This window comes from Sinocyclocheilus rhinocerous, unplaced genomic scaffold (assembly GCF_001515625.1).
Source record: "Sinocyclocheilus rhinocerous isolate Xijiao unplaced genomic scaffold, SAMN03320098_v1.1 scaffold3008, whole genome shotgun sequence".
In the NCBI taxonomy this organism is placed as follows: domain Eukaryota; kingdom Metazoa; phylum Chordata; class Actinopteri; order Cypriniformes; family Cyprinidae; genus Sinocyclocheilus; species Sinocyclocheilus rhinocerous.
The window spans coordinates 41947-67347 of NW_015652302.1; the positions used below are offsets into that span (position 1 = coordinate 41947).

The following is a 25401-nucleotide window of genomic DNA, read 5'->3' on the forward strand; positions in this document are numbered from 1 at the left end:
AAGAGGAACAGAAAAGCAAGGTTTTGGGGGCAGTTCAAAACCAGGATCTGGGCACCGTTCTAGGGTTTTTTTGCCTGAAAAAGCTCATCCTGTTTCAAGCACCAGCACCAGTGGAATATCAGTAAGCGACTACCTAGTACTTCTAAAGTCACTTCGAATGAACTTGCCCAACGGTGTACTGAACCAGAAAGTCATTAGGCTCTCAGAGAATGCAGGCATCATTCAGAAAGCCCAGGATATTGTAAAAGAACTGGAAAACTTCAAGCTTCAGTTTAACAGCATTCCACGTCTCGGCTGCCGGGAACTAAAGAACTCACTGCCACTGAAAGACAATGGAAAAATTCTTGAACTCACAGTGATGATTTTCTTTGAAAAAAGAAAAGGTTCAGAGGAAGCTCTAAGATCGCAGTGGAGAAAGAATGTATCAAACACAAGTTGTGGATTCAGGTTCAGGGACAAATACCAGACAGAAGCCATCTCCACACCCACGATGTATGCTACAACACAGACAAGGAGCTGGAGACATTTAGAAGTTGGAAACAATCTTGCAAATATTTCTGCCGGTGTGACAGTGAATGTCCGTGACATTGAGAACAGAGATTATGCTGACGAGTCAGCTCTCTGGACAACCTCCTCTCCACAAAAGTTCGGCAAATATTTCCAGAACCCAGGAGATGAACGTGAATGCCTCAAGTTCTACCACGAGCTGCGAGAAACTGGTACAAACATGAGAGTGAGATACACCAAAAGTAACAAAGTAGACTTTGGATTCCTCTCTGGAAGATTGGACTTCTTAGCAGAAGTAAAAGGGGGAAAAAGTGAAAAAATGGTGATTGAATGTAAAGGAACCACTGGAGATATGGTGGGCAAAGTCTTCACTAAACCAAAAAATGGTGGTCGTCATGCACACCTGAATGAAACACACGAGTACTATTATCAAGTTCAGGCCTACATGTACATCCTAAACAGGGCAGCAAAACAAACACAAGGCTTCACCTCTGACAGGGCTGTCATGGTGATCAGACACTACCACAAGAATGGACGAGAACCCAGAGATTTCTACTGGAATTACCTGAGAAAGAATGAAGCAATACAGCAGAAAATTGATGAACTGCGTGTTTTCTGTGAAGAAGAGGTTCTGGCCTGTTTCCTGGCTGTTCTCAATCTGATCTTCCAGAAAGACACATAAAGTGAAGCTTTAGAACTTAGAAGAACTTCTAGGAGTTATGTAGCAATTACTATTATCATCATTATTATTATTTATTTATTCTTTTTAATGTGATCTTAAGGACAGTGTGTTGAGACGAAACAACATTTTTTCCGTCTTCAAATCTCAAATCTGTTAGTGAGGCTGACATTTAGAGAATTCAGTGTGCATGTTGTGCTAAAATACAAGAATTATTAGAATAAGGAACTATAAAAATACATAGTTCTGGTTTTATTTCTCCATAGGTCAGTTGTTCACATATCAGTCAGAATTCATATAGTTTTGAATATAAAGAAAACACCTTTCTAAAAAAAGAATGTACAAAATATTTTTGTTGATTATTGCTGATATTTAGGGTCAGGGTTCCAAATCTTTAAGCTATTATGTTTCTAAGCAAATTGGAGTTAGGATTTTCCAATAGAAGTGGGTAAAAACACCCCATACTTGCACTAAAGGTAGTGGACTCTTTTGATGGGGCGAGAAAGCAACCTAAAAACCACCCCAGCAACACCCCTAACAACATTAAGAACACCTAGCAACCACATAGCAACACTGTGGCAAATGCCACCATGACAGATTTCAATATCGTTAACAAGTGGAACTTGCCAGTTAGCTAATTGCCAAATGATCATTAAACAGTAAGCAAAACATATGCAAAAATGGCAGCCTGAATTCACTTATTTTCATTCACTCCTTCAAGTGGACTAGATTAGGCTTACCATACGTGCTATTTTCCCAGGACACGTCCTGGCCAGGATTTCTATATTGCTTTGATTCAAAGTACCTCGACAGCGTTTCGAAAACACAAGGAACCGATGTCATACACCGATCGGTCTGCACACGCAAACAAAGCCAAACCCTAGATATTTTAGGCAATATAGAAATCCTGGCCAGGACGCGTCCTGGGAAAATGGCACGTATGGTCACCCTAGACTAGATAAGTGGACTGACACAGGGATCAGTGAATGAGAAAACAGTGGGGATTTTCGGACACAGAAACTGTCTACAGTGGATGCGTCAAAGTTTTAAATCCATTTGTCCTGTTGTCGGAAGTAGCAGAATCACATACAGTACATTGTAAATGGAATGAGTTAAAGTGCAGTCACTTTTTGCAAAAAAATAAAAATAAAAAAATAAGGTTGCCAAAAGTGAAGTAATGTAGCTCACACAAAAGTCACTTTCAAACCATGCAGTTTTTTGTTGGTCAGCAGGGCGAATTCATGTGACACCATGACCAACTTGAACACAATGTGAAATCTGCATGCAAAATTCCTGATCTTTATTTGCTTGTAACACAATGCAATGCTCATGTCATGTGTAGATGGGTGACAGGATACATTAAATTTAAGATAAATTATTTAGGTTTAAGGACAAAGGTTCAGGACTACACTAACTCCAGGTTGAGGAACCATACTGCAGTGTAATTTTTACAAATAAAATGCATTGCAACACTTTTACATGTAATCACTTTATATGACATATCCACTGTACATTTTAAGCAATATGTAAATAAATAGTTTTAAGACCAGTTAAAGACAAAAATGAATAAAGATTCCTGTCTGAGAGGGGAAAATATATAGATATTTTTTAGTGTCAGCCCCCTCAATATCACTTTTTCATTTCTCTATTCTCTTGTTGGTAAAGTCTCTTGACCCTCTCTCTCTCTTCCTCTTTTTCCTGCTCCCTCCCTCTCGCTCTCTCCCCTGCTGCCTTGCCTCCTCTCTCTAAGAGAGTTCGGTCAATAATTGATGAATCTTGCTTACTGAAAGGGTAACAGGTCTATAGCAATAGTCCATTGCCCATTCACGTATCTTTGCCTCCTCCCAGGGCAGGTTTTTTAGAGCGGCTGCATAAACGCTACACAAACGCTTTTAAACGATTTCAGCGAGTGAATATTCACCATTGTATCTATTCAAAGGCTTTTAGTTGGTCTGTATATGTGCAGTAGTTCACCAACCTCTGATGTCAGTGGCAGGAGATGGGCATGCAAGAGTTACTCCTGTCAGTCAACAGGCAGCAGGAGACAAGGAAGGATGTAGGGAGAGATTAAATGAGAGAGTGGCAGGGGGCAGAGAGAAAAGAGAGAGAGCGATACATACACACACAGAGAGACATAGAGAAGCAGTTAATTCAGGAGTGATGGCCTGCATGCCTGGTTAGCATATTTCTGTGGCTGTCTGTAATAAACACTTATCATGGAGGGGAGAAACGAGAAGTTGTTCTCCAGGAAAAGAAGTTTCACATTCGGAGCTTACGGAGGGTGAGTGGATATGACAAATAACATTTAGCCACTGCTGTAATTTGAACACAGTGCTTAAGGATATCTTGTCATGTGGCATCTTTACGCTGTACGCAGGATTGACAAGTTCATCACTGGAAATGAGAGCAGGTCAGCTACAGTTTGGGTTTGTTGCTGTGCTCAGGTGTTTGAACTCAGTTATCGCATGCAGACTTTTCCAGAACGCTTGTCTCTGTTACAGCTGTGCAGAATCTGTGGGTCACAGCATACTGGATATTTTGGATTCCCCCTCCAGTGAGGCTAAGCCACTCACTTCTGCACCGTCCAGTCAGAAGGTAAGAAATCTCCTATTTTAGATGTTATAAAGGTGTTGAAAATGACACTATGGAGATTATGTTCTCTCCAGATTTTCATATCTGAATTATTAATCATTTCCAAACATTGAGGAGAAACTGGACAATTCACATTCTGCATCAGTAATATTTTGATTTTGTGGCACTTTCACCGTTTCTGTCATTCCCTTGTAATTTTTCTGCAGGTCACAGAGTTGTTTGCAATCATTGAAAAGCTACAGGTAACATCATCTTTCTCTCTCTCCATGTAAACAACAACAGTGTAAATACAGTCGTCTTGTTCTGTTGCAGTGATGATGATGATTTCTCTGTGGTTGTGTTTGTCTGCAGGGTAGCAGATTGGATGAACAGCGTTGTGAGTTCCCACGACCTCTGAGGGTAGGAATTTTAGCCCAAAACGTTTTGTTTGTTTATGGCATAGTTTCAGTCTATAGGAAACTAGGAAATCATAAGGAGTGTTTCTTCAACTTTAAGCACTTTTATGTACCATTTTTAATATATGAAGGCCAAGGTTTTCAACTTTTATGTATTTTACTGTTTTAGTCTATTCCCACCACAGAATACTTTTAAACATAATACATAATTTGAGATGTGGTGGAAGTTTCATTGTGATGGAAATTATGTTTATAAAAAAATGATTCTAGTAGTGCATGTATAAGAGTTGCATTTAAAAGAGCATTTAAAGAGATGCATTTAAAAGAGTTTCTAGTCTAAAAGTCCCAGAGGGCCAAAAGTGCCTATAATTGAAGAAACACCCTTATTTACTTGTTCATATTTTATAAGTTAGAGGTCGGTAAGATTTTTTTTTTTTTTGAAAGATGTACTTTTATTCAAGACTGGAGTAATGGCTGCTGAAATTTAGCTTTGACATCAGTGGAAAAAAATGCAAATATTCCATTGTAATATTTCACAATATCTTTCACAATATTTTACATAATAAGCAATAAATGCAGTCTTGGTGAACATCTTTCAAAAATATAAAAAAATCTTACTGACTCAGAACCTTTGAATGATAGAGTAGTTTCAAGTTCCCACTTACACAATTACTACTGATCACTCAGACACGGCTGTTAAAGATTGGAGATGGCTTACCTCTCATCCTGCCCCCTAAATCTGGAGGTTATTGGATCGACCCTCCCCTGGATAGACATGTGGAGACCAGCCCTACTCTCTCACAGGGGGGTTTTGGTCTGGAGAGCTATGACATAATGGAGAGAGACAGTGAAGCTAAAGTCTATCAGGAATTCTTTCGCCACAGAGTCAGTGATCATTTTTTCTTTTCTTTTTTTTCATTTGAAAAACTTCAAACCCTTATAACCCTGTTGAAGAGACCCGTCCCTCACACACTCATGCTTTTCTTTCATGTTTGCTGCAGTATCATCATTCGTTCACCGCCTGTGACTCCTCTCTTGGGCCCCTAGTTTTATCTGTTTGTCTTGAGGAAGAGGAAAATCGCCTGAGAGTCATTTTGAGGTGTGTATTTTGTGAGCACCTTAAATGTTGTTCATTATAATGATAGTTACTGACTGTTCAAGACCAACCTGATCAGTTTTCTTTTTCATCTAATCAGGATGAAGGAGTGCTCAATTCATGGCACATTCTCTGTTTCGCTCTTTCAACAATTCACCACGGCAGTGGAGCTGGCAAAGGTATTTCACAACCACACAACTGGTTCTACCTGATTCACATTTAAATGAAAGTGAATAGAAGTTTAATTTGTTTTGATTTGCTTTATTTTAGATGTTGTGCTCAAGTGTCAGTGTCACATGTTTTGAGGCTGTGAGTTACTTAAAGGTACATCTTCACTTGTCTAATTTGTTTACTATGATCTGGTGGAAGAGTTAATATAAGACTCTATAAGAATCTTAATATAAGATTTTATAAACTGACAAATTTCATAAAGTAAAAACTTTTCTGACATGATCAATACAATTTTCATTTATCTTTTTTCTGACACAATACAGTTTTCTTGTCTTCTCTTTCTGCATCTAAAGGCCCCAGAGATCATAATGGCGTTTGATGAACACAGAGTGTCTCAAAACTTTAAATTTGGTGTCTTATACCAGAGAGAAGGACAGGTATGCAGATACTACGATATGATTCTTTAATTCACCTATTTTTAATAACAAACTTTATGTTTTGTTGACTAGGACTTCAGTCTATAATAGCCTACATGGATATTTGTATTTTTTTTTAATGTTATTCTTCAATTGTTTTGTATTTTGTTCCAATGTATGTGACGTAGTTAACAGAGGAAGATATTCTTAGTAACAATGAGGAAAGTGAGGAGTTTTTAGAGTTTTTATCAATACTTGGACAGACGGTCAAACTGCAAGAATTTACTGGGTAAGAGGGTTAAGACTCATGTATTGATTGATATCATTATCAATATCAATATTAACATTAATAACAAAACACTACTTTTGAATTTATTGTCACCTGTCAAAAGGACATCATCATTTTCCATCTCCTAGTTTCAGGGGAGGTCTGGATGTTTCTCATGGCCAGACAGGAAATGAAGCGGTTTTCACCTCCTTCCATGGACGTGAAATTATGTTCCATGTTGCCACTAAACTACCGTTCACAGAAGGAGATACACAACAGGTGAAATTTGATTAAAGTATTATTAGATGTAAATGTTCTGTTAACATCTTTTACCAAATTACTGTACCATAATGCATATTATAATGTATGCTGATATATTCAGACCAACAGAACGAATGCGTGTGATATTGCTTTTAAGCAAAAATTCAACAGTAACTAATAGGTAACTTATATTGTAAATAGCTAGGCCTGCTTTGTATATTTTTGCATCGCCAGTGCAATATTTCCAAGTCCAATCCACACTCCAGCAACACACAGTACTAGTGGTGATTTGTCGCTGAATGAATCAATGTGGTTGAACGAATCTGTTGAGTCACTTGTTTTATTCCTGAATAGTGCGTCTGAATATATCACTTCAGTTAAATATTTGATTCACTCAAAAAGACAGTCACTTGTCGCCACCTACTGGTGCATTAATATAGCCTGAAATAAGAGTCACTGAAATCCCTACTACTAAACCACAGAATGGAACAATCACAGAAGTAGGATGATAAGTGCTTTGATAAGTCCTTCAAAAAATTTTTTTCCTTGAATTACAGCTCTACTCATCTGTTTTTCCCCTCAGTTGCAGAGAAAGAGACACATTGGGAATGATATTGTTGCCCTGGTCTATCAGGAGGGTAACACTCCCTTCATTTCGGATGTGATCAGATCCCACTTCTTGCACTGTTTCATTGCAGTGAGGAGGATAAAGAGAGAGAATGAGGGAGAGGGAGGAGACGGGGGATCATTTCAGGTCAAAAAAAAGAAAGAAAAAAAATCGCTACATTTCACAGCACTCACTGTGCAACACAGCTCCAAAGCCTCTTGTTTGATTGACAGGTATCTGTCACCGCTAGGGAGGATGTACCCCCATTTGGCCCACCCCTTCCTACACCGCCCATTTTTACAGAGGTGAGATCACATGACTTATAATAATTCAGAAGTTTTAACAAGACAGCTCTCAACTTTATTACATCAATCCAGTTAATTTCTATACGGTCTAAAATAAGAAACAGGGTTATAAACCTACTCAATTTCCCTTACAAGTATCATTATATGTGACCTTGGACCACAAAACCAGTCATACGGGTAAATTATTTGAAATTGAGATTTATACATCATCTGAAAGCTGAATAAATAAGCTTTCCATTGGTGTATGTTTTTTTTAGGATAGGACAATATTTGGCTGATGTACAACTATTTTAAAATCTGGCAGCTGAGGGTGCAAAAAAATCTAAATATTGAGAAAATTGCCTTTTAAAGTGGTCCAAATGAAGTTCTTAGCAATGCATATTACTAATCAAAAATTACCTTTTTATATATTTACGGCAGGGAATTTACAAAATATCTTCATGGAACATGATCTTTACTTAATATCCTAATGATTTTTGGCATAAAAGAAAAATCGATAATTTTGGCCCATGTAATTGGCTATTGCTACAAATATACCGGTGCTACTTATGACTGGTTATGTGGTCCAGGGTCACATATGTGAAGGTTTATAAAATAAACAAAACATGCAAGTCGCACTCTGAATCTCACTCTGAATGATGCTCTGAATTTCCACTTCCAGGGCTCAGTTTTAAGAGAGTTCCTCTTGACCAAACTTATAAATGCTGAAATCTCTTGCTACAAGGCTGAGATATTCAGTCGACTGGAGGTAACCAGACACAAAGCATGTTAACTAATCATTCCCTTATGTCATAGCCTCAAGTTACAAGACTTGCGCTTCTATTTCTCTCCTTTTATGATCTCAGTTACGTACACGATCATCTCTTTTGGAAGCACTGCGGTCTGAACTGTCTTCCCTATCCCAATGCATGTTGGGAGAGCCGTCACAGCCCAGCATCCCCCTCACTGAAGGGGGGAGGAGTGTTCCAGAGGGTGGAGGAGGATTTATTGAGAACTTTAAGGTAGATAATCTCAAACCACAACGAGAATAATAAACAATAGGCCTTGATAATGTTACTGGATTGTGCTTACTACTGTTTGACATTAAAATGAGCTTCAAATCAGTATCTCTCTCCATCTTAAGAGAGCTATTAGGGTACGAAGCCACTCGTTCGATACCTTGGGAGTACCAAAGAAGGCAGGTGGTGTAGCAGGGCAGCGACCAAAGGTCAGCAAATACCAGTAACACACCAATTGTCTCTTAATATTTGTAACAATATATTTTTGCATAATTTTTGTGGTTACGTTAAAGGATGACCATCTTTTCTTTGCTTTTTTCTCACTGCTAAAACACTGGAAAAGGATGGTGAGAGGTGAGAACAAATGCATAAAATATCTTACAGGTATCTACAGAAGTTGCCTATAGTTTCGTATTTTGTCTCACTCATAGCGAGCAGACAAGCAACGTGGGCTACACTGAGCCAAGAGGTCAAACCAGTCCCCAGGACGACTTGTAGATGAAGGATGTCACTAATTCTGAGGCCTAAGCACAAAAAAACCTTCCACAGATTTAAAGATCCATTGAAGAGTGCAAAGCACAATAAAGTAAATAGATATTTTAACTAAAACTTTGTAGGTAAGTTGTTACTAGCTCCAAGTGCAATCAGAAAGATATGAATATATAAGATTTCATAAACTGTATATTATCATTTGAATGTCTTCTTTGAAGTGCCATAGTATAGATTCGATGGCTGCTTATAGCTGATGTATACCAGTGAAGGTGGGTTTCATTTCTGGAATTTAACTTTCTGCAATTTATCCAGTTAACTGTGATTAAATATTGGTGTATTTTAAATAAATTTCAGTTCATAGTGGGAGAAAAAATAAACCTCATTAGCCATATTTTCTGTATTATACAATTTTCTTAATCATTCCACCTCATTTTTAATGCATGTACAAGGTCCCTGTCTGTTTTAAATTACAAACTGGTATTTGAGATTAAATTGGAAACACTGGTTTGCAGCACTAATAGTTTTAGCATTTACTGCACTTTGCTATTCTTTGAGTTGTTTACATGTAGCAGGTAATTAATCAAAACCCTCAAACATTCACAGGAAATATTAGGTGGAACTTTAATTTACCATATCCCACAGGAATACACTTCACACAATGTAACTCAAGTCTTAAGATGTTTTACAACACAATCCTTAGACTAGTTGGGGTCCAGCAGCTTTGGGTTTTCTAAAACAGAGCAGTTAATTTGCTGAAGTGATATTTCACTATGGCCCATAAAATCTACAAATATGGATTTTAAACCTTTATGGGCAATTCATTTTAAATACGGATTATACCTACTTGTAAGGGTTTATATAAAACATCTAGTTACTCAAATGACAAGCGAAAACAAAATAATTTGGAATAAACCATTTTTTTATTGAAAACTTGAGGGAGAAGAGAAAAAGCAAGCACTGCCGAGTCCCTCAACCCCTGATAGGAATGAGTTTAATCCTCCTCTTCATCATCACCGCCTCCACCACCACCCTGGGCCTTCTTGGCGTTCTTCCTCTTGACGCGGCCAGGGCGGCCACCACCGTATGGAGAGCGGAGAGAGAAGTCGATGTGCTTCTGGCTGTCCAGCCTCACCACAAAGGAGGGGATGTTCACAACCTGCTTACGCACCCTGCAGAACATCAGAAAAATAACTTGGCTAATGTGCAAAGGCTATTCAGGACTTCAGAACTGAGGCTACTGATCTCGAGGCCTCATTGACGAGGAATTCTTGACACCACTGACAATCTGACAGTTTTAAGTTTAATCACTGGCCAAGAGAAGTGTAGTTTCTTATTTTACCAAAGCGCCCACATTACCTGGTAGACTCCGTTTCATGCAATAAAGCACCCCAGACGTCATGGAAAGCTGTGTTTTTTTTTTTTTTTTTTTTTTTTTTTTAACAAGCAAAGGTATACGGTTTAATCACCGAATTGACCTTGCAGAATATTTCATTCCCTCTCACCGGGAGGAGTTTAAACATGGTCAGCTAATGAAAGAGGAAGAAACCCTCAATACACATGTTCAGACAATCAGGATGGTAACCATTATACACACACACACACCGACATGTACAGGAAAATGCAGATTACATGGTTAAAAGTCCTGAACTATACACATTGTGTACATAAGCATCTTACCGGATGTGCCGCTGACGGATGAGCACACGGGCATGGTGGATGCTCTTGGCTAGGCCAAGCTTGAAGACCTGAGTCTGCAGCCTCCTCTCCAAGAAGTCCTCCACTTTCAAGCCCAGAATGTAATCGAGCTTCATCTTGCCCTCATCCAGCACACCAATGCGCACCAGACGCCTGAGCAAAGCATTACCTAGAAGTAGAAGTTAAACGTAAGTGGGAGGAAAAGAGTGATGGATACAAACCAGACATTAATTTATTATAAGCGGTTATATGGCCTCATTGACGAGGAATTCTTGGCAACACTGATAATCTGACTTGCACTTTTAAATCACTGGCCATTAAGTTTGACAAATCAGCTAATTTACCTTCGAAGAGACGCTTCGGATCCTTCTCATCCAGAGTGAGAAGCTCTCTGGCAGCTTTGCGGATTTTGGCTAGAGTGAACTTCACCCGCCAGACTTCTCTCTTATTCCTGAGGCCATACTCGCCTGTGAAGAAAAAGAAAACCAAATTCAAAAAAAGAGAAACCTTTTGGTCAATTAATTTTCTGCAATAAATGTTTTCCTTACCAATGAGTTTCAACTCCTGGTCGAGACGTGACTTCTCGAAGGGACGTCTGGGGGTGACGTATGTCTTACTACAAACCCAACTCCTGGCAACCGGCATGGCGACTTACTGACGCCTGTGAATAAATTAAATTAATATAAAAATTAACAGTGGTTATGTATTTAAACTAACACTCAGTCAGCTCAGTGTCTTCACATATCTAGTACTGGTAATTACATTACATTTCATATCAAAATATTTTATTATGGGACCAAATTCCGATTCAGCAATTCCAATTCCAATTAAAAAACCTTAATAACCTCAACAGCTCAATGTGGAGATTCTTTTTAATATGAAAAACAGCGCAATGCGTCACTTCATGACTAGGCCTGAGCGCGCCTTGTGAAACACGTTGCGCTAAGCAGCGCGATACAGCTCATCTCTCCTCATAATATAACCTACGAACGAGGTACTGCGCATATAAAACTGTCCCTTACTACATAATACATTAAATAACGTTTGAGGGAAACCGTTAAACTTGCGACCAGTGGGAAATTACAACAGAAATACGGAGGTCTATGGCGCCATTACCTGTCTGTGTCAGGCTCGTAAAGCAAAGAGAACGTGCGCTCGGACTTCCCGGATATTTATACGTGCCTTTGTAAACTACATTACCCACAAAGCTTTGCGAGTACGGCAAGAACTGTTTTTCGTTAACATAACGATTTATGAATTGCCTGCTTCCATCTGCTTCCCTCTACTGGTCAAAATATGAATCGAGAGAGTTTTATGTAGATCCACAAAGGAAATTAAAAAGCCTTATTATCTAGAACTGAGCGAAGAGAAGATAATTAACGTAAGTTCCCACAGAATTTTTTTTTTCCCCACAGAACAATTTGTACTTGCTATATTCAGGTAGAATCGGAAACATCATATTTATGAATTCCGACCACATGAATAGCCAACGAAGTCGTATTTACAAGTGAGAAACATGATTGCCATGTTGCTGGACTGTTTTGACAATGGTAATTGATTATGACATTGGAATGATTTTAATTCCGTGCTGCATTTGTGTTATAATTAGGCGCTATAGGAGAGCTTCTAGAGAAAAAAAGTCACTCACCTTTGAAGGTTCACATTGGCGGGTATAATGAGCATAAAGGCAGTATTCAATTAAGGAGACAAATTAGTTTTAGAAATAGAGTTTTTCTTCTCACAGCACTGTAAAATTGGAAATGCCTTAAACTATTTATTTATTTATTTATTTATAGGGTGGAGATAGCTTTATGGGTGTGCAAGGCAAAACAAAATGCTCTTTCATTATACTTTCCTAGTTTTTTTTATTTTTTTATGTCTGTGGCTTTACATTTTGGACTTTTTAAGGTAGCATTTGCTTGTGTCTGTTTCAGTAGATGCCAGATGGCAAATGTGTGTCATTAAATTTGGACTAAATTCTGTATTACTGTGCGACTAGCTGTTTAATTTCTATCGGTGATACTAGCACAACTAAAGGAAGAAGGTGGACTATTTATAAAGGAGTGTAACACAACTCTGAACATGTGTTTCTGTCTATCAAATATACCCACTGACACACACACACACACACACAGGCACACACACACACACACACACACACACACACACACACACACACGCCGTGTCCCCCAGAGATCTTTCAGTGCTGATCTCCTCTGCCTTTTGTGAAACAGACTAAATTGCCACTCTCAACTTTTGGAGAGGGTCTTATTTTTACCTTATTTAATTCTTGTTTTGTTTGTCGCCTAGAAGTTGTGACGCCAGCCATCAGTGCAGTGCAGCCCACTCTTCTTCTCCTTTTCTTTTTCATACCTCTGGATCTTTTTTCTCTTCTGTTTGGATTCTAAACTTTCTCAGTCTGGTACTTTCTTGATTCAGAGAGCTCACCTTCCCTTCTCTCTCCCCCGAGTCTCCCATCCCTTTTAGCTGTTCCTTTTTTCTGGCTATGCACCATGCTGTCCTCCCCTACAGTAATCCTTCAGCCCTACGGACTCCCTGTTTACCCCCAGACAGCCTCCTGCTACCCCAGCATTGTACAGGTAAACATTTCCCTTTATTCTCTCTTTTATCTTCCTCTTTCATATTCTCTTTGGAGTTTGTTTGTTTGTTTAATTTTATTATTTTTTATTTGTATTTTTTATTTAATTCTTGTGCAGTTTCTGTCACATGTCTGGTAATATGTTGTATAAATCAACCAATCACTAGCAAGCTAAAGGCTTGTTTATGTACTAAACAGTCATCCACCAATGGGTCTGAGGACATCAAATGTGTTTCTCTCTGCCAGTGAAGGACGCAGTGTCCTGTTGTTAGTTATATTTGTCCCTGCGAGGTGGACTACTGAATAGGCCTGTCACGATAACAACTTTTTGTTGTGCGATATATTGCCCCAGATATAATTGCGATAAGCGATATTATTGTCATTTTAAAGACCATTTTATGCCACTGAATATATAATCATAATGTAACAGCATAATAATGCAAGAAGGCCTACTGGAATGTAAAAAACACGGTGACATATATATTGCGATATATTGCTTCATCAAAAATTATTGAGGTCATGTACATATATTGCGCGATAATTCGATATATTGATTATTGCGACAGGCCTACTACTGAAAACAGGTTCAGTGTGTGTTTGTGTGCTGCTGTGTGATTGTGTGTTTGTGTGTGAGAGAGAGAAATTCCAGGACAGTTGATAAACATTGTGCCTGCTCTTTCTCTCTGTCACACTCGCTGTATTTTTAGTCTGTTCCTCTCGCTGCAGATTCCCTCTCACAGATATAGAAATAGATGTCTCAGGTTGCCTCTTGACTTTATCTGAAGTGATACACAGTGATAGATTATGTCATCTAAAGAGTAGGACTTGAGACAATGGAATTTTCTTAGTTGCATCTGCTCCTTTAGTTGCTATTCATCTGCCATACTATACATATATGATTTAACCTTTTGTGTTTGAGTTGAATTATGTGGTTATTGTGGTTGATATCTATGTGTTGGTGCAAAATTGTATAATTTGGCTTCTGTGTTTGTGTGTGAATGTCTGTTTATTAATGGAGCAATGAATAAACAGACATTCATTATAATAAAATTAACCCTAAAATGGACCCTGATGTTAATCTGAGGAATATTACATGACTGGAATATTGTTTATTTTGCAACCAATATTACATCGCAAGAGACTGCAGAGTGAAACAATGTCGCTTGAATTATTCTGATTTTTACATCACTTTGGATCATTGTTGTTATTGTTAATTATTAAGTCTTAAAGTCTTTTGATTAATGGAAATAAAGCTGAAATTAAATAAAATAGAGAAATGTTGCCTTGACAAATGTTGCCTTGACAAGTTGAAGTTCTACAATGAAAAATTAAAATGACTACAAAATTTAGCCTACTGAAACTAAAACTGAAATAATATAACTTATTTATACTTATTTAAACTTTCGTTTTATTATAATATATATTTTTGAAAATAATAAAAATGACTACAAAATGATTAAAACTTATAAAAATATAAAAAGCAATATGTATAAATATTAATAAATACTATAATATTATACAAAAATACTAAAATAACACTGCTTTGGATAAAACATCTGTTGATGAAGATTTAAGAGGCTGGTTGCCAGGGAAAACAGTCTTATATTGTTTAGCCGTCATTATACAAAGATATTTGACCGCAGAATGCCACAACTGTCCAATCAGAATCAAGTATTCCACAGAGCCTTGTAATATAGGAGTATAGACTACATAAGCGGTTCTTGTCATCAGTTCTGTGTGTGTGTGTGTGTGTGTGTTTGAATGATCCTGCAGCTGTCAGATCACACACCTGGCATCCTGCCTCTGATCTTTAACCCCAAACCTGACAGCTGATGAGGCCTGTGTGTGTGTGTGTGTGTAAGGGGGAGGACATCTCCTATCAATCAGTGTGACTGAAAAGACATTTTATCTGCTAGAGGTGTTATTTAAATTCTCTCACAATGACAAAGAATTAGGACGGGAAAGAGAACAGTTTATGTAAAATGTCTGTGTTTATGTCTAAAATGTTTATGTCTGAACAATTATATCACGTTTATGCTTGTTCTCCATATCCTCTGCACTAGAACATGGAGGGGTGTTGTGTATGTAAGTTATAAGTGTACGTAAATATCTCAGCAAGTGTGTACTCTTTGTACTTGTTGAATAAAGTCTCCAAAGTCTGAAGTCTTCATTTTGATCTTTGAGTTGGTCTACGGCCAGCAGCAATGGCACACTGAGTGACATTTTGAGTCAGCAGTACTCAAAACGCTGTAGTGTTTCAGACAACACCTGTTTACATCTCGTAAATCTTTTACAGGGGTAGGGTCAAGTAGCTCCTGGGGTTTTTTAAAAAAGGAATGAAGGTAAGATGCCATGTTCTTGTAATCAGTGAGTAACTGTGGTATATAACATCCCATCTGAAAAAAATGGCTATGATGAGAAACAGACACTCATGTAACATGAAACTTTTGTTTCTGCTAAAGGAATCTAAGTGTGGTGGTGGTGATATTTAATCAAAGCTGTGTCTCTCAGTGTCACAGTTTATCAGTGTAGTCTAAATTTACTCTGCCTTATCAGCTCAGCGAAACAGCTGATAAAGAGTAAACGTATAAAAAGTGTGTGTGTGTGAAAAGCTTCATATTGGTTTCATTTCTTTGTCTATTATTTTATTTTACTTTATTTTAAGACTCAGTAATGTAACCTAAAAAAACTCTCTGAAATGAGAGGTTTATGTCACAAAAGTCTATTAACCAAAGCTTGATGATACCACAATAAACAGAGTTCTGTTTGGAGAACTCTAAGCAAACTGTTACTTGAATGTGTTTGAGTGATCTTACCTGTTTTACCTGATCTATAGCATACAAAATGTACACACTTCAGTAGTCACAGAAATCTGGTTGGTCTGGTTTAAATAAATCAATCAATGTGATTGTTTTCCACTGAACATGAATAGGATCACTGAGTTTTACAGAGCAGTTGAGTTGTTTGTCTGTTAGAATCAACTTTTATCCAAATAGTTGTGTGTCTGTTGAGTGTCAAAGAGTAGGAGGGGGAAATGGGTTGATGATTGACATGAACAAATGAACACAGCTGGTGTAAAGACCCCTCTTGAGACTGGTTTGGTGCTCTGTGATTGGTGGGTGTGAGGGACTTATGGTGGGGTGGGAGGGTGAAAGCTTTGCATTAAAGCATGCGTCAGTTGTTGGTGAGTATTGGGTCGCCTACGGAATGCACTGAAGGGGTGAGATGTCTGATTTATACTCCTAATTTCATACATTGTGTCTTGTCAGGATCTTTATTTGATGTCTTGACTTGGTTTACCTGTGTTTTGTATAGTCTTTATGATCTGCAAACAAAACGGTAACAATATGTTAGCTTCTTTATAGCCGGTAAATTCAGGTCAGTTTTATTTGGTGCAAAAAAAAAAGTTTTAGTATTTTACCAAAATGAAGGCGGTATAGTATGGATTTGTTGGAAATGCTTTTTTGACTATTCTTTTAGAAAAGCAGATTTTCAATACCTTCCAGAAATTACTTTTGTGGAAAAATCAGTTGCTGATAAGAATACTTATGTCAAATATATACACTATGAAACTATATTGCTGATCAGTTGCTAAAAGTTTCATCAAACTGACTATTAAACTGACTTGAAAAAACAAGCTGAATCTTGTATACAAATAAAAAAAGTTAAAATTGGTTAAAATTATTTTGATGGGTTAAAGTAATGTAAAAACATATGTTACGGTGACTCAATGAGTTTACAGAAATTAGCTTCTGTTAGTAAACAGCATCTCTGTCTCATTTTAGGGTGCCGCTGCCCAAGAGGCGGGGCCAGGCAATGGTGACCCTTCACTTTCCCAGGTCTATGCCCCGCCTCCATCATATCCTCCACCTGGACAAGGCCCACCCACACCTGCTGCCCGGCTGCCACCTCTCGATTTCAGCGCTGCTCATCCAAACTCTGAATATTCAGATCATCATCAGTTGAGAGTCTATCAGGGCTCTCAGCATGACGGGACAGAGTCTATAACTGCCAATAACACGGTAAGAACAATCAATAAATGACTGGATTCAGAAGATAAAGCTATTTTAAACATCAGTTAACAAAGGGGAGCTGCATCTAAAGTACATGTGGATAAATAAATAGTTAGTTTTACATATATTTTACAACTTAACGTATGAAATAATGAACTAAACTAAAATAACTCAATATATAAATCAAGCACAAACATTTATTTAAAAAACCTAATTTACCTAAAACCAAGCATACCCATGTGAGTATGAAAAATTAAGATTTTACAATGGGAAGCAATGTCCCACTGCTGTAAATTGTGTAGTACAATCAGCGTGTATTCTTTTCAAATGTATTTGCATTAGAGAAGGTATGCCAGGAATATGTATAGGCTGCTGATATATAATCTCATGCTTTGGTCCTCTGGGATCCCCTGTCTGAGATAGCTAAAAATAGCTTTATGTCCTTTACACATCCTTCCTTTGCCTTGTCCAAGTATGGCAATTCAACTGGCTCAGGGCACCATATAGAAGAATATTTAGGCTTATTATGGAAGAAACACTAACCATACTTCCTTTTCTTCCTTTTCTAGAACTCTAGTTCTCTTTTCTAAGAGGGAATAATTTGAAGTAATATTATATGTTTATATAAAAAGAAATAATAATTTAAAACGAATCTTTCTACTTTACATTTACTCTTAAGCTAAATCATATTCAGTTTGATTTTGAATCAGGTGTTTTCCAGTTAATACTTTATGCCAGGAGTTTTCAAACTGAGGTCAGGAGACCCCCAGAGGGCCACAATGCGGTGATCGTGTCTGCAGAAGATTTGAGAGCAAGGGAGAAAAAAAATATTACAAAATGCATTTTTTAGTGTTATCAAAGTTTACATGTTAATCTGAGTTATAGAAGAATCAGAAGAAGAATCATCAAATTTTGGGGTCCTTGGCATTAAAAAGTTTGAAAATTCCTGATATAATCCTTGATTACTCTACAGTATGACACATATCGTCATATACTGTGTATCTTACCCAGTCAATCAATCTGGGATACTTTAATTTAGTTGAATAACTTGAACAAATTAAAGACTTTTTGACTTGATAAATGTCAATAAAATCTTGTGATTTTAAGTGTGATCAATGAAAAGAGATGCATTTACTAATGCTTTTTTAAGACACCAGTAATGAGATGTCAGTCATGAATCCAGATGTAAATATTGTCTTGACAATCTGTAATTACTGAAATATTGTCTTTTGGACTCATGCCATAGCTTTATGTTCTTTAATGTGTATCACCATATACGTGTATGATTGTTATTGTTGTGTTACTAATGGCTCATCGGGTACAGTAATTGCAGAAGGCATTTTAAGTTGTGCCAAGTGAATTGTGGGAAGGATTGAAAATAATATTTCACCATGAAAGTATTTTTTCATTGAAAAGGTTCATGCAATGAGTTCTCTCTTTCTCTGTCACACCATCTTCTGTCCACATTGCTTATACCACTAGAGAGCGCCAGATATTTGGACTATGAGACGCCGCCGTGGAGGGAGGGGTCAAGGGGGGGAGTCGGACAGGATGACCCCTCCCCCCTCATCTATGTTTCCCAGGTCCAGTCAGAAAAGCACTCTGCATCGTGACTTGATATCATCACATACCTTCCCATCACACCTTTCCCCAGTCTGTCACTTCTCCCAAAAACCCTCCCTGGCCTGTGTCTCTGGATGAATGTAATGATGATGATGATGATGATGATGATGATGATGGTGTTTCAGCAGTATTTTCTGTGTGACACCTGCTGTGGTAGTCATTACAGCTAGCAACCAGCCCGGCCAGCTCAGAGTTAACCATAACCATGATTTGTTTGCGTGTGTGGATGTGTGTGTGTGTGTGTGTGTCTGTGCGTAAATCTCTACGTGTGTTTCCTGCCTCTTCCTTCCTTATTAATATAAAATGTTCTGTCTTGGTTCCAAGAATAGCAGTATACATTGTTGCAGTTTTGCAACTGACCTTTAAAATTATACGCTGAAATACGTAAGCTGCTTGAATTCCCCTGTTCTTAGAGCTCCTCTCTTTCACTTTCTGTTTTGGGGTTCACTCGGTTCTTGACTCTTCCTTACCTTCTTGACCTACTAGGATCAACAACACCCATCATTTCTCTTTTTTGCTACTTTATTGTCTGTTTATTGTACAATGCAGTGGAAATTAATTTTAATAGAGAAATAGAATGACAGAGTAATTATGCAGCTTCTGGTGAAATGGCGTGAAAGTGAGAAGATTAATTACATTTTCATTTATGATATTTAAATCTAAGGATACACTGATATTTAAATTCTGGCTGATACAGATAAATAATACATTTATGGGCAATAATCTATAAATGGATAGTAATATAAGTCTATAGTACTTTTTTTAAGAAAATATTTTGTAATTTTAAAATGAAATTAAATAAGCATCACAACATAGTAATGCACAGCATGAAAGATGGAAAAAGGAGGGACATCTGGGATGATGGTTAAATAAAAATAGTAAAAATGAAAACTGTAGAATGAAAGGAAGGGAACATTATGAACCGAATGCACCCCTTTTTACTGCCCAGATTAGAACTGTTTTGTTGCCCTTTACCCTTCAGATCTGTTATGGATGAGTTAAAGCAGAGGTCATTTTGCCTTATTGCTTCAACTTTTTCCATCCTTATGAAATAGATAAAGAATTGGCAAATTGTCTGTCCTTCTTTCTTGTTCTAATGACCATTCTTATAATTTGCATAACATTTTTCCCACTGCTTTTAAATTCACGTCACATGAGTCGTTGTGCCCTTTTTATTACCTACATTTATTTTTGACCTTTTCACCATTTTCCCTTCCTCATTTCACGCTATGCTTGGCTACATTTTCTTCTAGCTATTTCTCTTTTTGAAAATTTTTAATACACCTTTTTTGACTTCTTAATCCATTTTTTAATAGTAACAGTTTTGTGCCGTTTGGTGAGGTATAGGCTGTGCAGACATACGAACTGGCATCGTGATGCATTGTGGGATAGTGGATGTGTTGGGTTTGAAGCACAAATACTCCTATGTATTGATCTGCATGGGGGCATTTTATTCACAGTCACGTACAATCAGTGCAATAGGAAATGCTGTGTAACCATGCATTACATATGACAATCTTTCAGTTGCAGCGCTCAGAAAATTACACATTGTTGAGTATGCTAGTAATTTTTAATCACTTTCAGCTGCTGATTTAGTGAGTTCACTGAAGTTAAAATACGATTGTGCTCTATTTTTAAAGCAAATTGTCTTTTTTATGTCCAAATCTAACAGGCATGTACCTAGACAGCTCACTAAAATGGGAACTTGATCACATTTCCTCACTTTTGCTTGAGAGGAATCACTGGATGAGGAATGCTCCTTTGCGTTTTGTTGTGGTCACTTTATAAAACCTGTTTTTCGCCCAGTAAATTGTTAGATTGCAATAAAGTTTGATAAGAAATCTTACAATAGATAAGTGGTAGTTAAGTTTTCTGTAATGAATTGCAAACTAAAGTTTCTTCTGTTTTTCTTCTCTTCAATATTCTTTCTATGTCTGTTGCCTCCTTCTCCACATTTTCTCCCTCCCTATCTTTCATTCCTGTTTCCACCATAGGACGATTCTTTAGTGCCTGTGACATCTGACCCACAGTCTCTCAGTGTTTCTGTGGCATCTGGAAGTGCAACAGGAAGTGGAACTGAGGAGGAAGGAGCTGGAAAGGCTCAACCCAAAAGGCTCCATGTTTCCAATATCCCTTTTAGGTTTCGGGACCCAGACCTCAGGCAAATGTTTGGGGTAATAGAATTTGTTTTTGTTCTGAATGTAATGCATTACTCATAAAAAAGTTTCACATTTTTGTCATACAGTTAAAGTCAGTGGGGTCCAAAACAACACTGGAACCATCTGACTTTCATTGTATGGACAAAAAAAAAAAAAAAAAACTCTTTTGTGTTTCACAGAATAAATACAGTCATACCGAATGTTCATTTTTATGTGAATTATCCCTTCAGCTAAACCCATTCTCTCACATGAAAACTGTTTAGTCAATATCTGTCTTTCATCTCTCAGCAATTTGGCAAGATTCTAGACGTGGAGATCATCTTTAATGAGAGAGGATCAAAGGTCAGTAGGTTCCCAGTTGTGTCGAGTTAGTCACTTCTTTATTTGAGTTTCAATTGGGATTCAATTTGATTTCCTAGGGTTTTGGATTTGTGACATTTGAAAGTGCAGTGGAAGCAGATCGAGCGAGAGAGAAGCTCAACGGAACAATCGTCGAAGGAAGGAAGATTGAGGTATGAGGGTATAAGTTTCTGCATTGGGAGAATGGACAACTGAGCAACTGAACAACTAAATAATTCTGCTTCTCAGGTGAACAACGCCACAGCGAGGGTGGTAACAAAAAAGCCTCAGACGCCATTAGTGAATGGTGAGATTCCTTCATAACATTCTGCCCAAAATTTTACGCAATATACTTGTTACTCCTTTTTTTAGTATGAAAATAAAGGGTTGGTAAAATTCAACTTCTCACCTATATGTCAATTCCTGTAGCTACTGGGTGGAAAATCAATCCAGTAATGGGAGCCATGTACGCCCCTGAACTTTACACAGGTATATTTAATCTTGACTTTTAATCCATTTTTGAGTTAAAATATAATAGCTACCAGAAACTTCCTGCTCTAGATTGACTATGTAATTTGTTGTTAATTTTCACTTTTTTGGTTTAATAGTCACCAGCTTTCCTTACCCTGTTCCCACACCGACCTTGGCCTACAGAGGCTCTGCCCTCCGTGGACGTGGTCGGGCAGTTTACAGTACAATCCGTTCAGCTGCAGCCGCCGCCACACCAGCCGCAGTACCAGCCTATCCAGGGTCAGTAGCTCTTGTTATGACCATTGTTACCATAAAACATTTAGTTAGTATTTATAGGTTGAAAAAGCAAAGTAAACCTTTCATTGCACATACAGTTGTGCTCATAAGATTACATACCCCTTGCAGAATATGCAAATATGTTAAGAATTTTAACTAAATAAGAGGGATCATAAAAATTGCATGTTATTTTTATTTAGTATTCTCCTGAATAAGCTATTTCACATAACAGATGTTTATATATACTGCAGGGGGTATGTAATCTTATGAGCACAAATGTGTTATTATGTAATTTACATTAAGCTTACATTTAATTGCATTTTTTTTTATTATTGAATTTATGCCATTATGAAATTTACTACCTACTTTATATCTCCTGCAGAGTGGTGTATCAAGATGGATTGTATGGTGCTGAGGTCTATGTAAGTTACCAGTCAACTTCTCTTTATTTACCAGCATCTCTAAGAGCATTTCCACAAAAATTTGATTGTTCAAAAAAACAAAAACCACAAGATGTGTTATGAATAACAATGGTTTTAGTGGTTAAAGGTATGGGTTGGTAAAGTTTTGGTTTACGAGAAGTAGATAATACACTGCCAGGATCTTGTGATGCACTGTTGTCTAAATATAGACTTCTGCTACAACTAACTTCAGTTTCTAAATAAAATGTCACTAAAAATGATCTCCAAAGAGCTTTATTAACTTTTTTAATCAGCTAATATTTCCTTTTTTTTTATCAAACCTAACTCGTTGCTGAAACTGTAACCTTGAATTTGGATGTTTTGAAATTGAATTTCAAATCCAAAATGAATTTTAAGTTGATAACCTAACACCAGGTTGCTCCATTGGGAGAGTTCATGTAGTAAAAATGTTTTACAATTCAAACTGTTTTCTGAATGAATAACAATGTAATGCAATATAAACCATCCTGTTTTTAGGGAGGATATCCAGCCACATATCGAGTGGCCCAGTCCGCCTCAGCAGCTGCAGCAGCCACATACAGTGATGGGTAAGAACCTTAATCTATCTATCTATCTATCTCTGTCCGTCCGTCCGTCCATCCGTCCATCCATCCATCAATCTAGTCGCTTTGGTGCATTTCTCAAATCAGAAATGAAATTCTCAAAACTACTTGTTCAACCTCCACATCATCTAGTCAATTGTCCACATCATAAAAGCAGTTTCTCATTCTTTTGAACAAGTCGCGATTGCTTTGGTACATTCATGCAATTGATTATGTACATTTGTCTGCAGTTTCCTACATTATCAGTTGCTAATGTCATGTTGCTCAAAATGTACTATATAGTTCTCTGTGCAACAGTCTTACCCCCAAAAACATCTAGTCATTAGTTCATCGTATAAGTCATTCAATGCAAAATGGTTGATTTAGTTGTCATAAACTGTCAAGCATATTTTCTACACAGTTCTATTAGACTTTTTGTAAATTTGCCATGAATTGTGCAGGTGAATCTTGACTTTCACTAATGAAGAGAATGTAGATCAGCTAATGATAAACCAGTTCTCTGAAATAGCTCAAAGGTGCATCTCATGAACCTTCAATTGGAAAGCATAGACAGAGGACAACACAAGAGTTACAAATTTTGACAATGGATATTTCCTCTCCGTTGGCCTGGTAAATCAACAGTAGCTCTGTGGCCGATGACATTTAAAGATGAACCACGCCTTCTGCTTTTGGTCAGGTTGAAGCCAGCCTCATCCACATATATGAAGTTGTGAGATCGTTCACTTGACTCCAATTCCACGTTGCATTGCAAGAGAAGATATTCGTTGTGATGTAGATGAAAATCTGTGGGCCGACTGATTGTCACGTCAGGAGGTGCTGCTTGCAAAAGTAAAGTTCTGTAAAGTGTAACCTGTGAATCCTATCCAGTCTCTTTCAATCAATATCCCACATACAGTAATGTGTAAATTTGTACTTTTGAAATGGATAGTTGCTATCGTCATGTTGCTCAAAATGTATTATATAGTTTTCTCAACAGTCTTACCCCTCAAAACATCTAGTCTTTAGTTCATCGTATAAGTCATTAAATGCAAAATGGTTCATCTAGTTGTCATAAAGTGTCAAGCACATTTTTTACACATTATAATTAAACTTTTTGTAAATTTAGCATGAATTGTGCAGGTGAATCTTGACTTTCACTAATGAAGAGAATGTAGATAAACCAATGATAAACCAGTTCTCTGAAATAGCTTTTTTTATTTTCATCTTTGTGCCCATATTTCTTTTTCCTTTTCTATATCACAATGACATTGTAATGTGTGTTTTGTTTTTGGTCAGACCACTAGTAAAAGTGTAAAAGTGTCTCTTTCAATCAATATCCCACATATAGTAAAGTGTAAATTTGTACTTTTGAAATGGATATATGGCATACTGTTCAGTACAGTAACTGTCAACCAAAATGTTGCCATAGTTTACATCAGGTAATACTAAGAGTGCACTGTTATATTGACAACATGACTAAGCATTTTGACTATCTTGTTTGTGAACAATGACACAAGGACTTTTCATTCTGATGGCACTGATATGTTCATTGACATAAATACTAACTTTTGAGAGATGAACTAAAGATTTTGAGTAAGTTACAGGCTTTTGCAGGTAATCCATTGTGTGGTGCTGTTTGTACGAATTGTTTTGAGAAATGCACATACTTCATTGCAAATATTAAAGATGATTTGAGAAATGCACCAAAGCGACTGAGAAAAACTGTAATTAATTAATTAATTAATTTATTTTAAGATACGGAAGAGTGTATGCCACAGCAACAGACCCCTACCATCACTCAGTGGGACCCACCACCACTTATGGAATTGGAACAATGGTAAGTTACAGTGTGAAATCACCACACATGGCGAATACAGTCAGTTGTTATTAAACACACTTTCTTGATATAACGGAATGTCTGATTTCTTCTATTTCTTCTATTACAATCAGGCAAGTTTGTACCGTGGAGGCTACAACCGCTTTACTCCGTACTGAATAAAATCAGCTCTGTGACTCACGTCTGACAAACGAAGAGACTTTCGCTTGCTGTGTGAACTGCTATCTGCTGAGGAACCGTTTGGTCTTGACATTGTAAAAACTGCTAGGATTTATTAGGGAAAAAATGTGAATCCAGGCTGAAAATATAATGAATTATATTTAAGGACTTTTATTTAATTCTTAATTTAAGAAAATACCCCACCCAAAAAAAGAATAGTACTTACTTATCAGCCAGTGTCTAGCTGATCATGTTATGTACAGTACATACAGATACTTTCATTATAGTGGCGTGATATGGAAGTTATCATAAGTTATCGAGCCTCATAGGAACAAAGAGTCCCAAAAGTCTAATTTTATTACAACCTCTGGATCTGTTGCACTGCTGAAGGATGATATACAATAGATGAAGACAGATACCTCTAGTGGAACTTTCCCCAG

At 37.3% G+C, this 25401-nt stretch overlaps 3 protein-coding genes across 5 annotated transcripts; 2 read left to right on the plus strand and 1 right to left on the minus strand.

Annotated features, from left to right (window-relative positions):
- Positions 1-3356: 3356 nt before the first annotated feature.
- LOC107714601 (rap1 GTPase-activating protein 2-like) lies at positions 3357-9508 on the plus strand. The gene is made up of 19 exons (XM_016520483.1): positions 3357-3467; positions 3564-3596; positions 3688-3781; positions 3985-4020; positions 4130-4177; positions 4861-5058; positions 5175-5272; positions 5370-5448; positions 5540-5593; positions 5794-5877; positions 6045-6145; positions 6274-6403; positions 6969-7139; positions 7226-7297; positions 7959-8045; positions 8143-8298; positions 8421-8504; positions 8639-8649; positions 8727-9508. The coding sequence occupies exons 1-19, from the start codon at positions 3403-3405 to the stop codon at positions 8791-8793; spliced, it is 1668 nt and encodes a 555-aa protein (XP_016375969.1). The 5' UTR covers positions 3357-3402; the 3' UTR covers positions 8794-9508.
- A 177-nt stretch (positions 9509-9685) lies between these two features.
- Positions 9686-11667, minus strand: LOC107714600 (40S ribosomal protein S9). The gene is made up of 5 exons (XM_016520482.1): positions 11599-11667; positions 11031-11143; positions 10827-10949; positions 10465-10651; positions 9686-9956 (listed from the first exon to the last, which is right to left on the minus strand). The coding sequence occupies exons 2-5, from the start codon at positions 11125-11127 to the stop codon at positions 9779-9781; spliced, it is 585 nt and encodes a 194-aa protein (XP_016375968.1). The 5' UTR covers positions 11128-11143; positions 11599-11667; the 3' UTR covers positions 9686-9778.
- Positions 11668-12678: 1011 nt separating this feature from the next.
- Positions 12679-25167, plus strand: LOC107714602 (RNA binding protein fox-1 homolog 1-like). 3 transcript variants are annotated; one of them, XM_016520484.1, is made up of 12 exons: positions 12679-13082; positions 16867-17103; positions 20712-20891; positions 21165-21218; positions 21296-21388; positions 21465-21522; positions 21645-21704; positions 21824-21965; positions 22345-22384; positions 22901-22971; positions 24721-24802; positions 24916-25167. In XM_016520484.1, exons 1-12 carry the CDS (start codon positions 12996-12998, stop codon positions 24958-24960), a joined length of 1149 nt encoding a protein of 382 aa, XP_016375970.1. In that variant the 5' UTR covers positions 12679-12995; the 3' UTR covers positions 24961-25167. The 3 variants fall into 3 exon arrangements, with proteins under 3 accessions (XP_016375970.1, XP_016375972.1, XP_016375971.1); XM_016520486.1 differs by lacking the exon at positions 12679-13082 and adding an exon at positions 15301-15423; XM_016520485.1 differs by lacking the exon at positions 12679-13082 and adding an exon at positions 16201-16301.
- Positions 25168-25401: the final 234 nt, after the last annotated feature.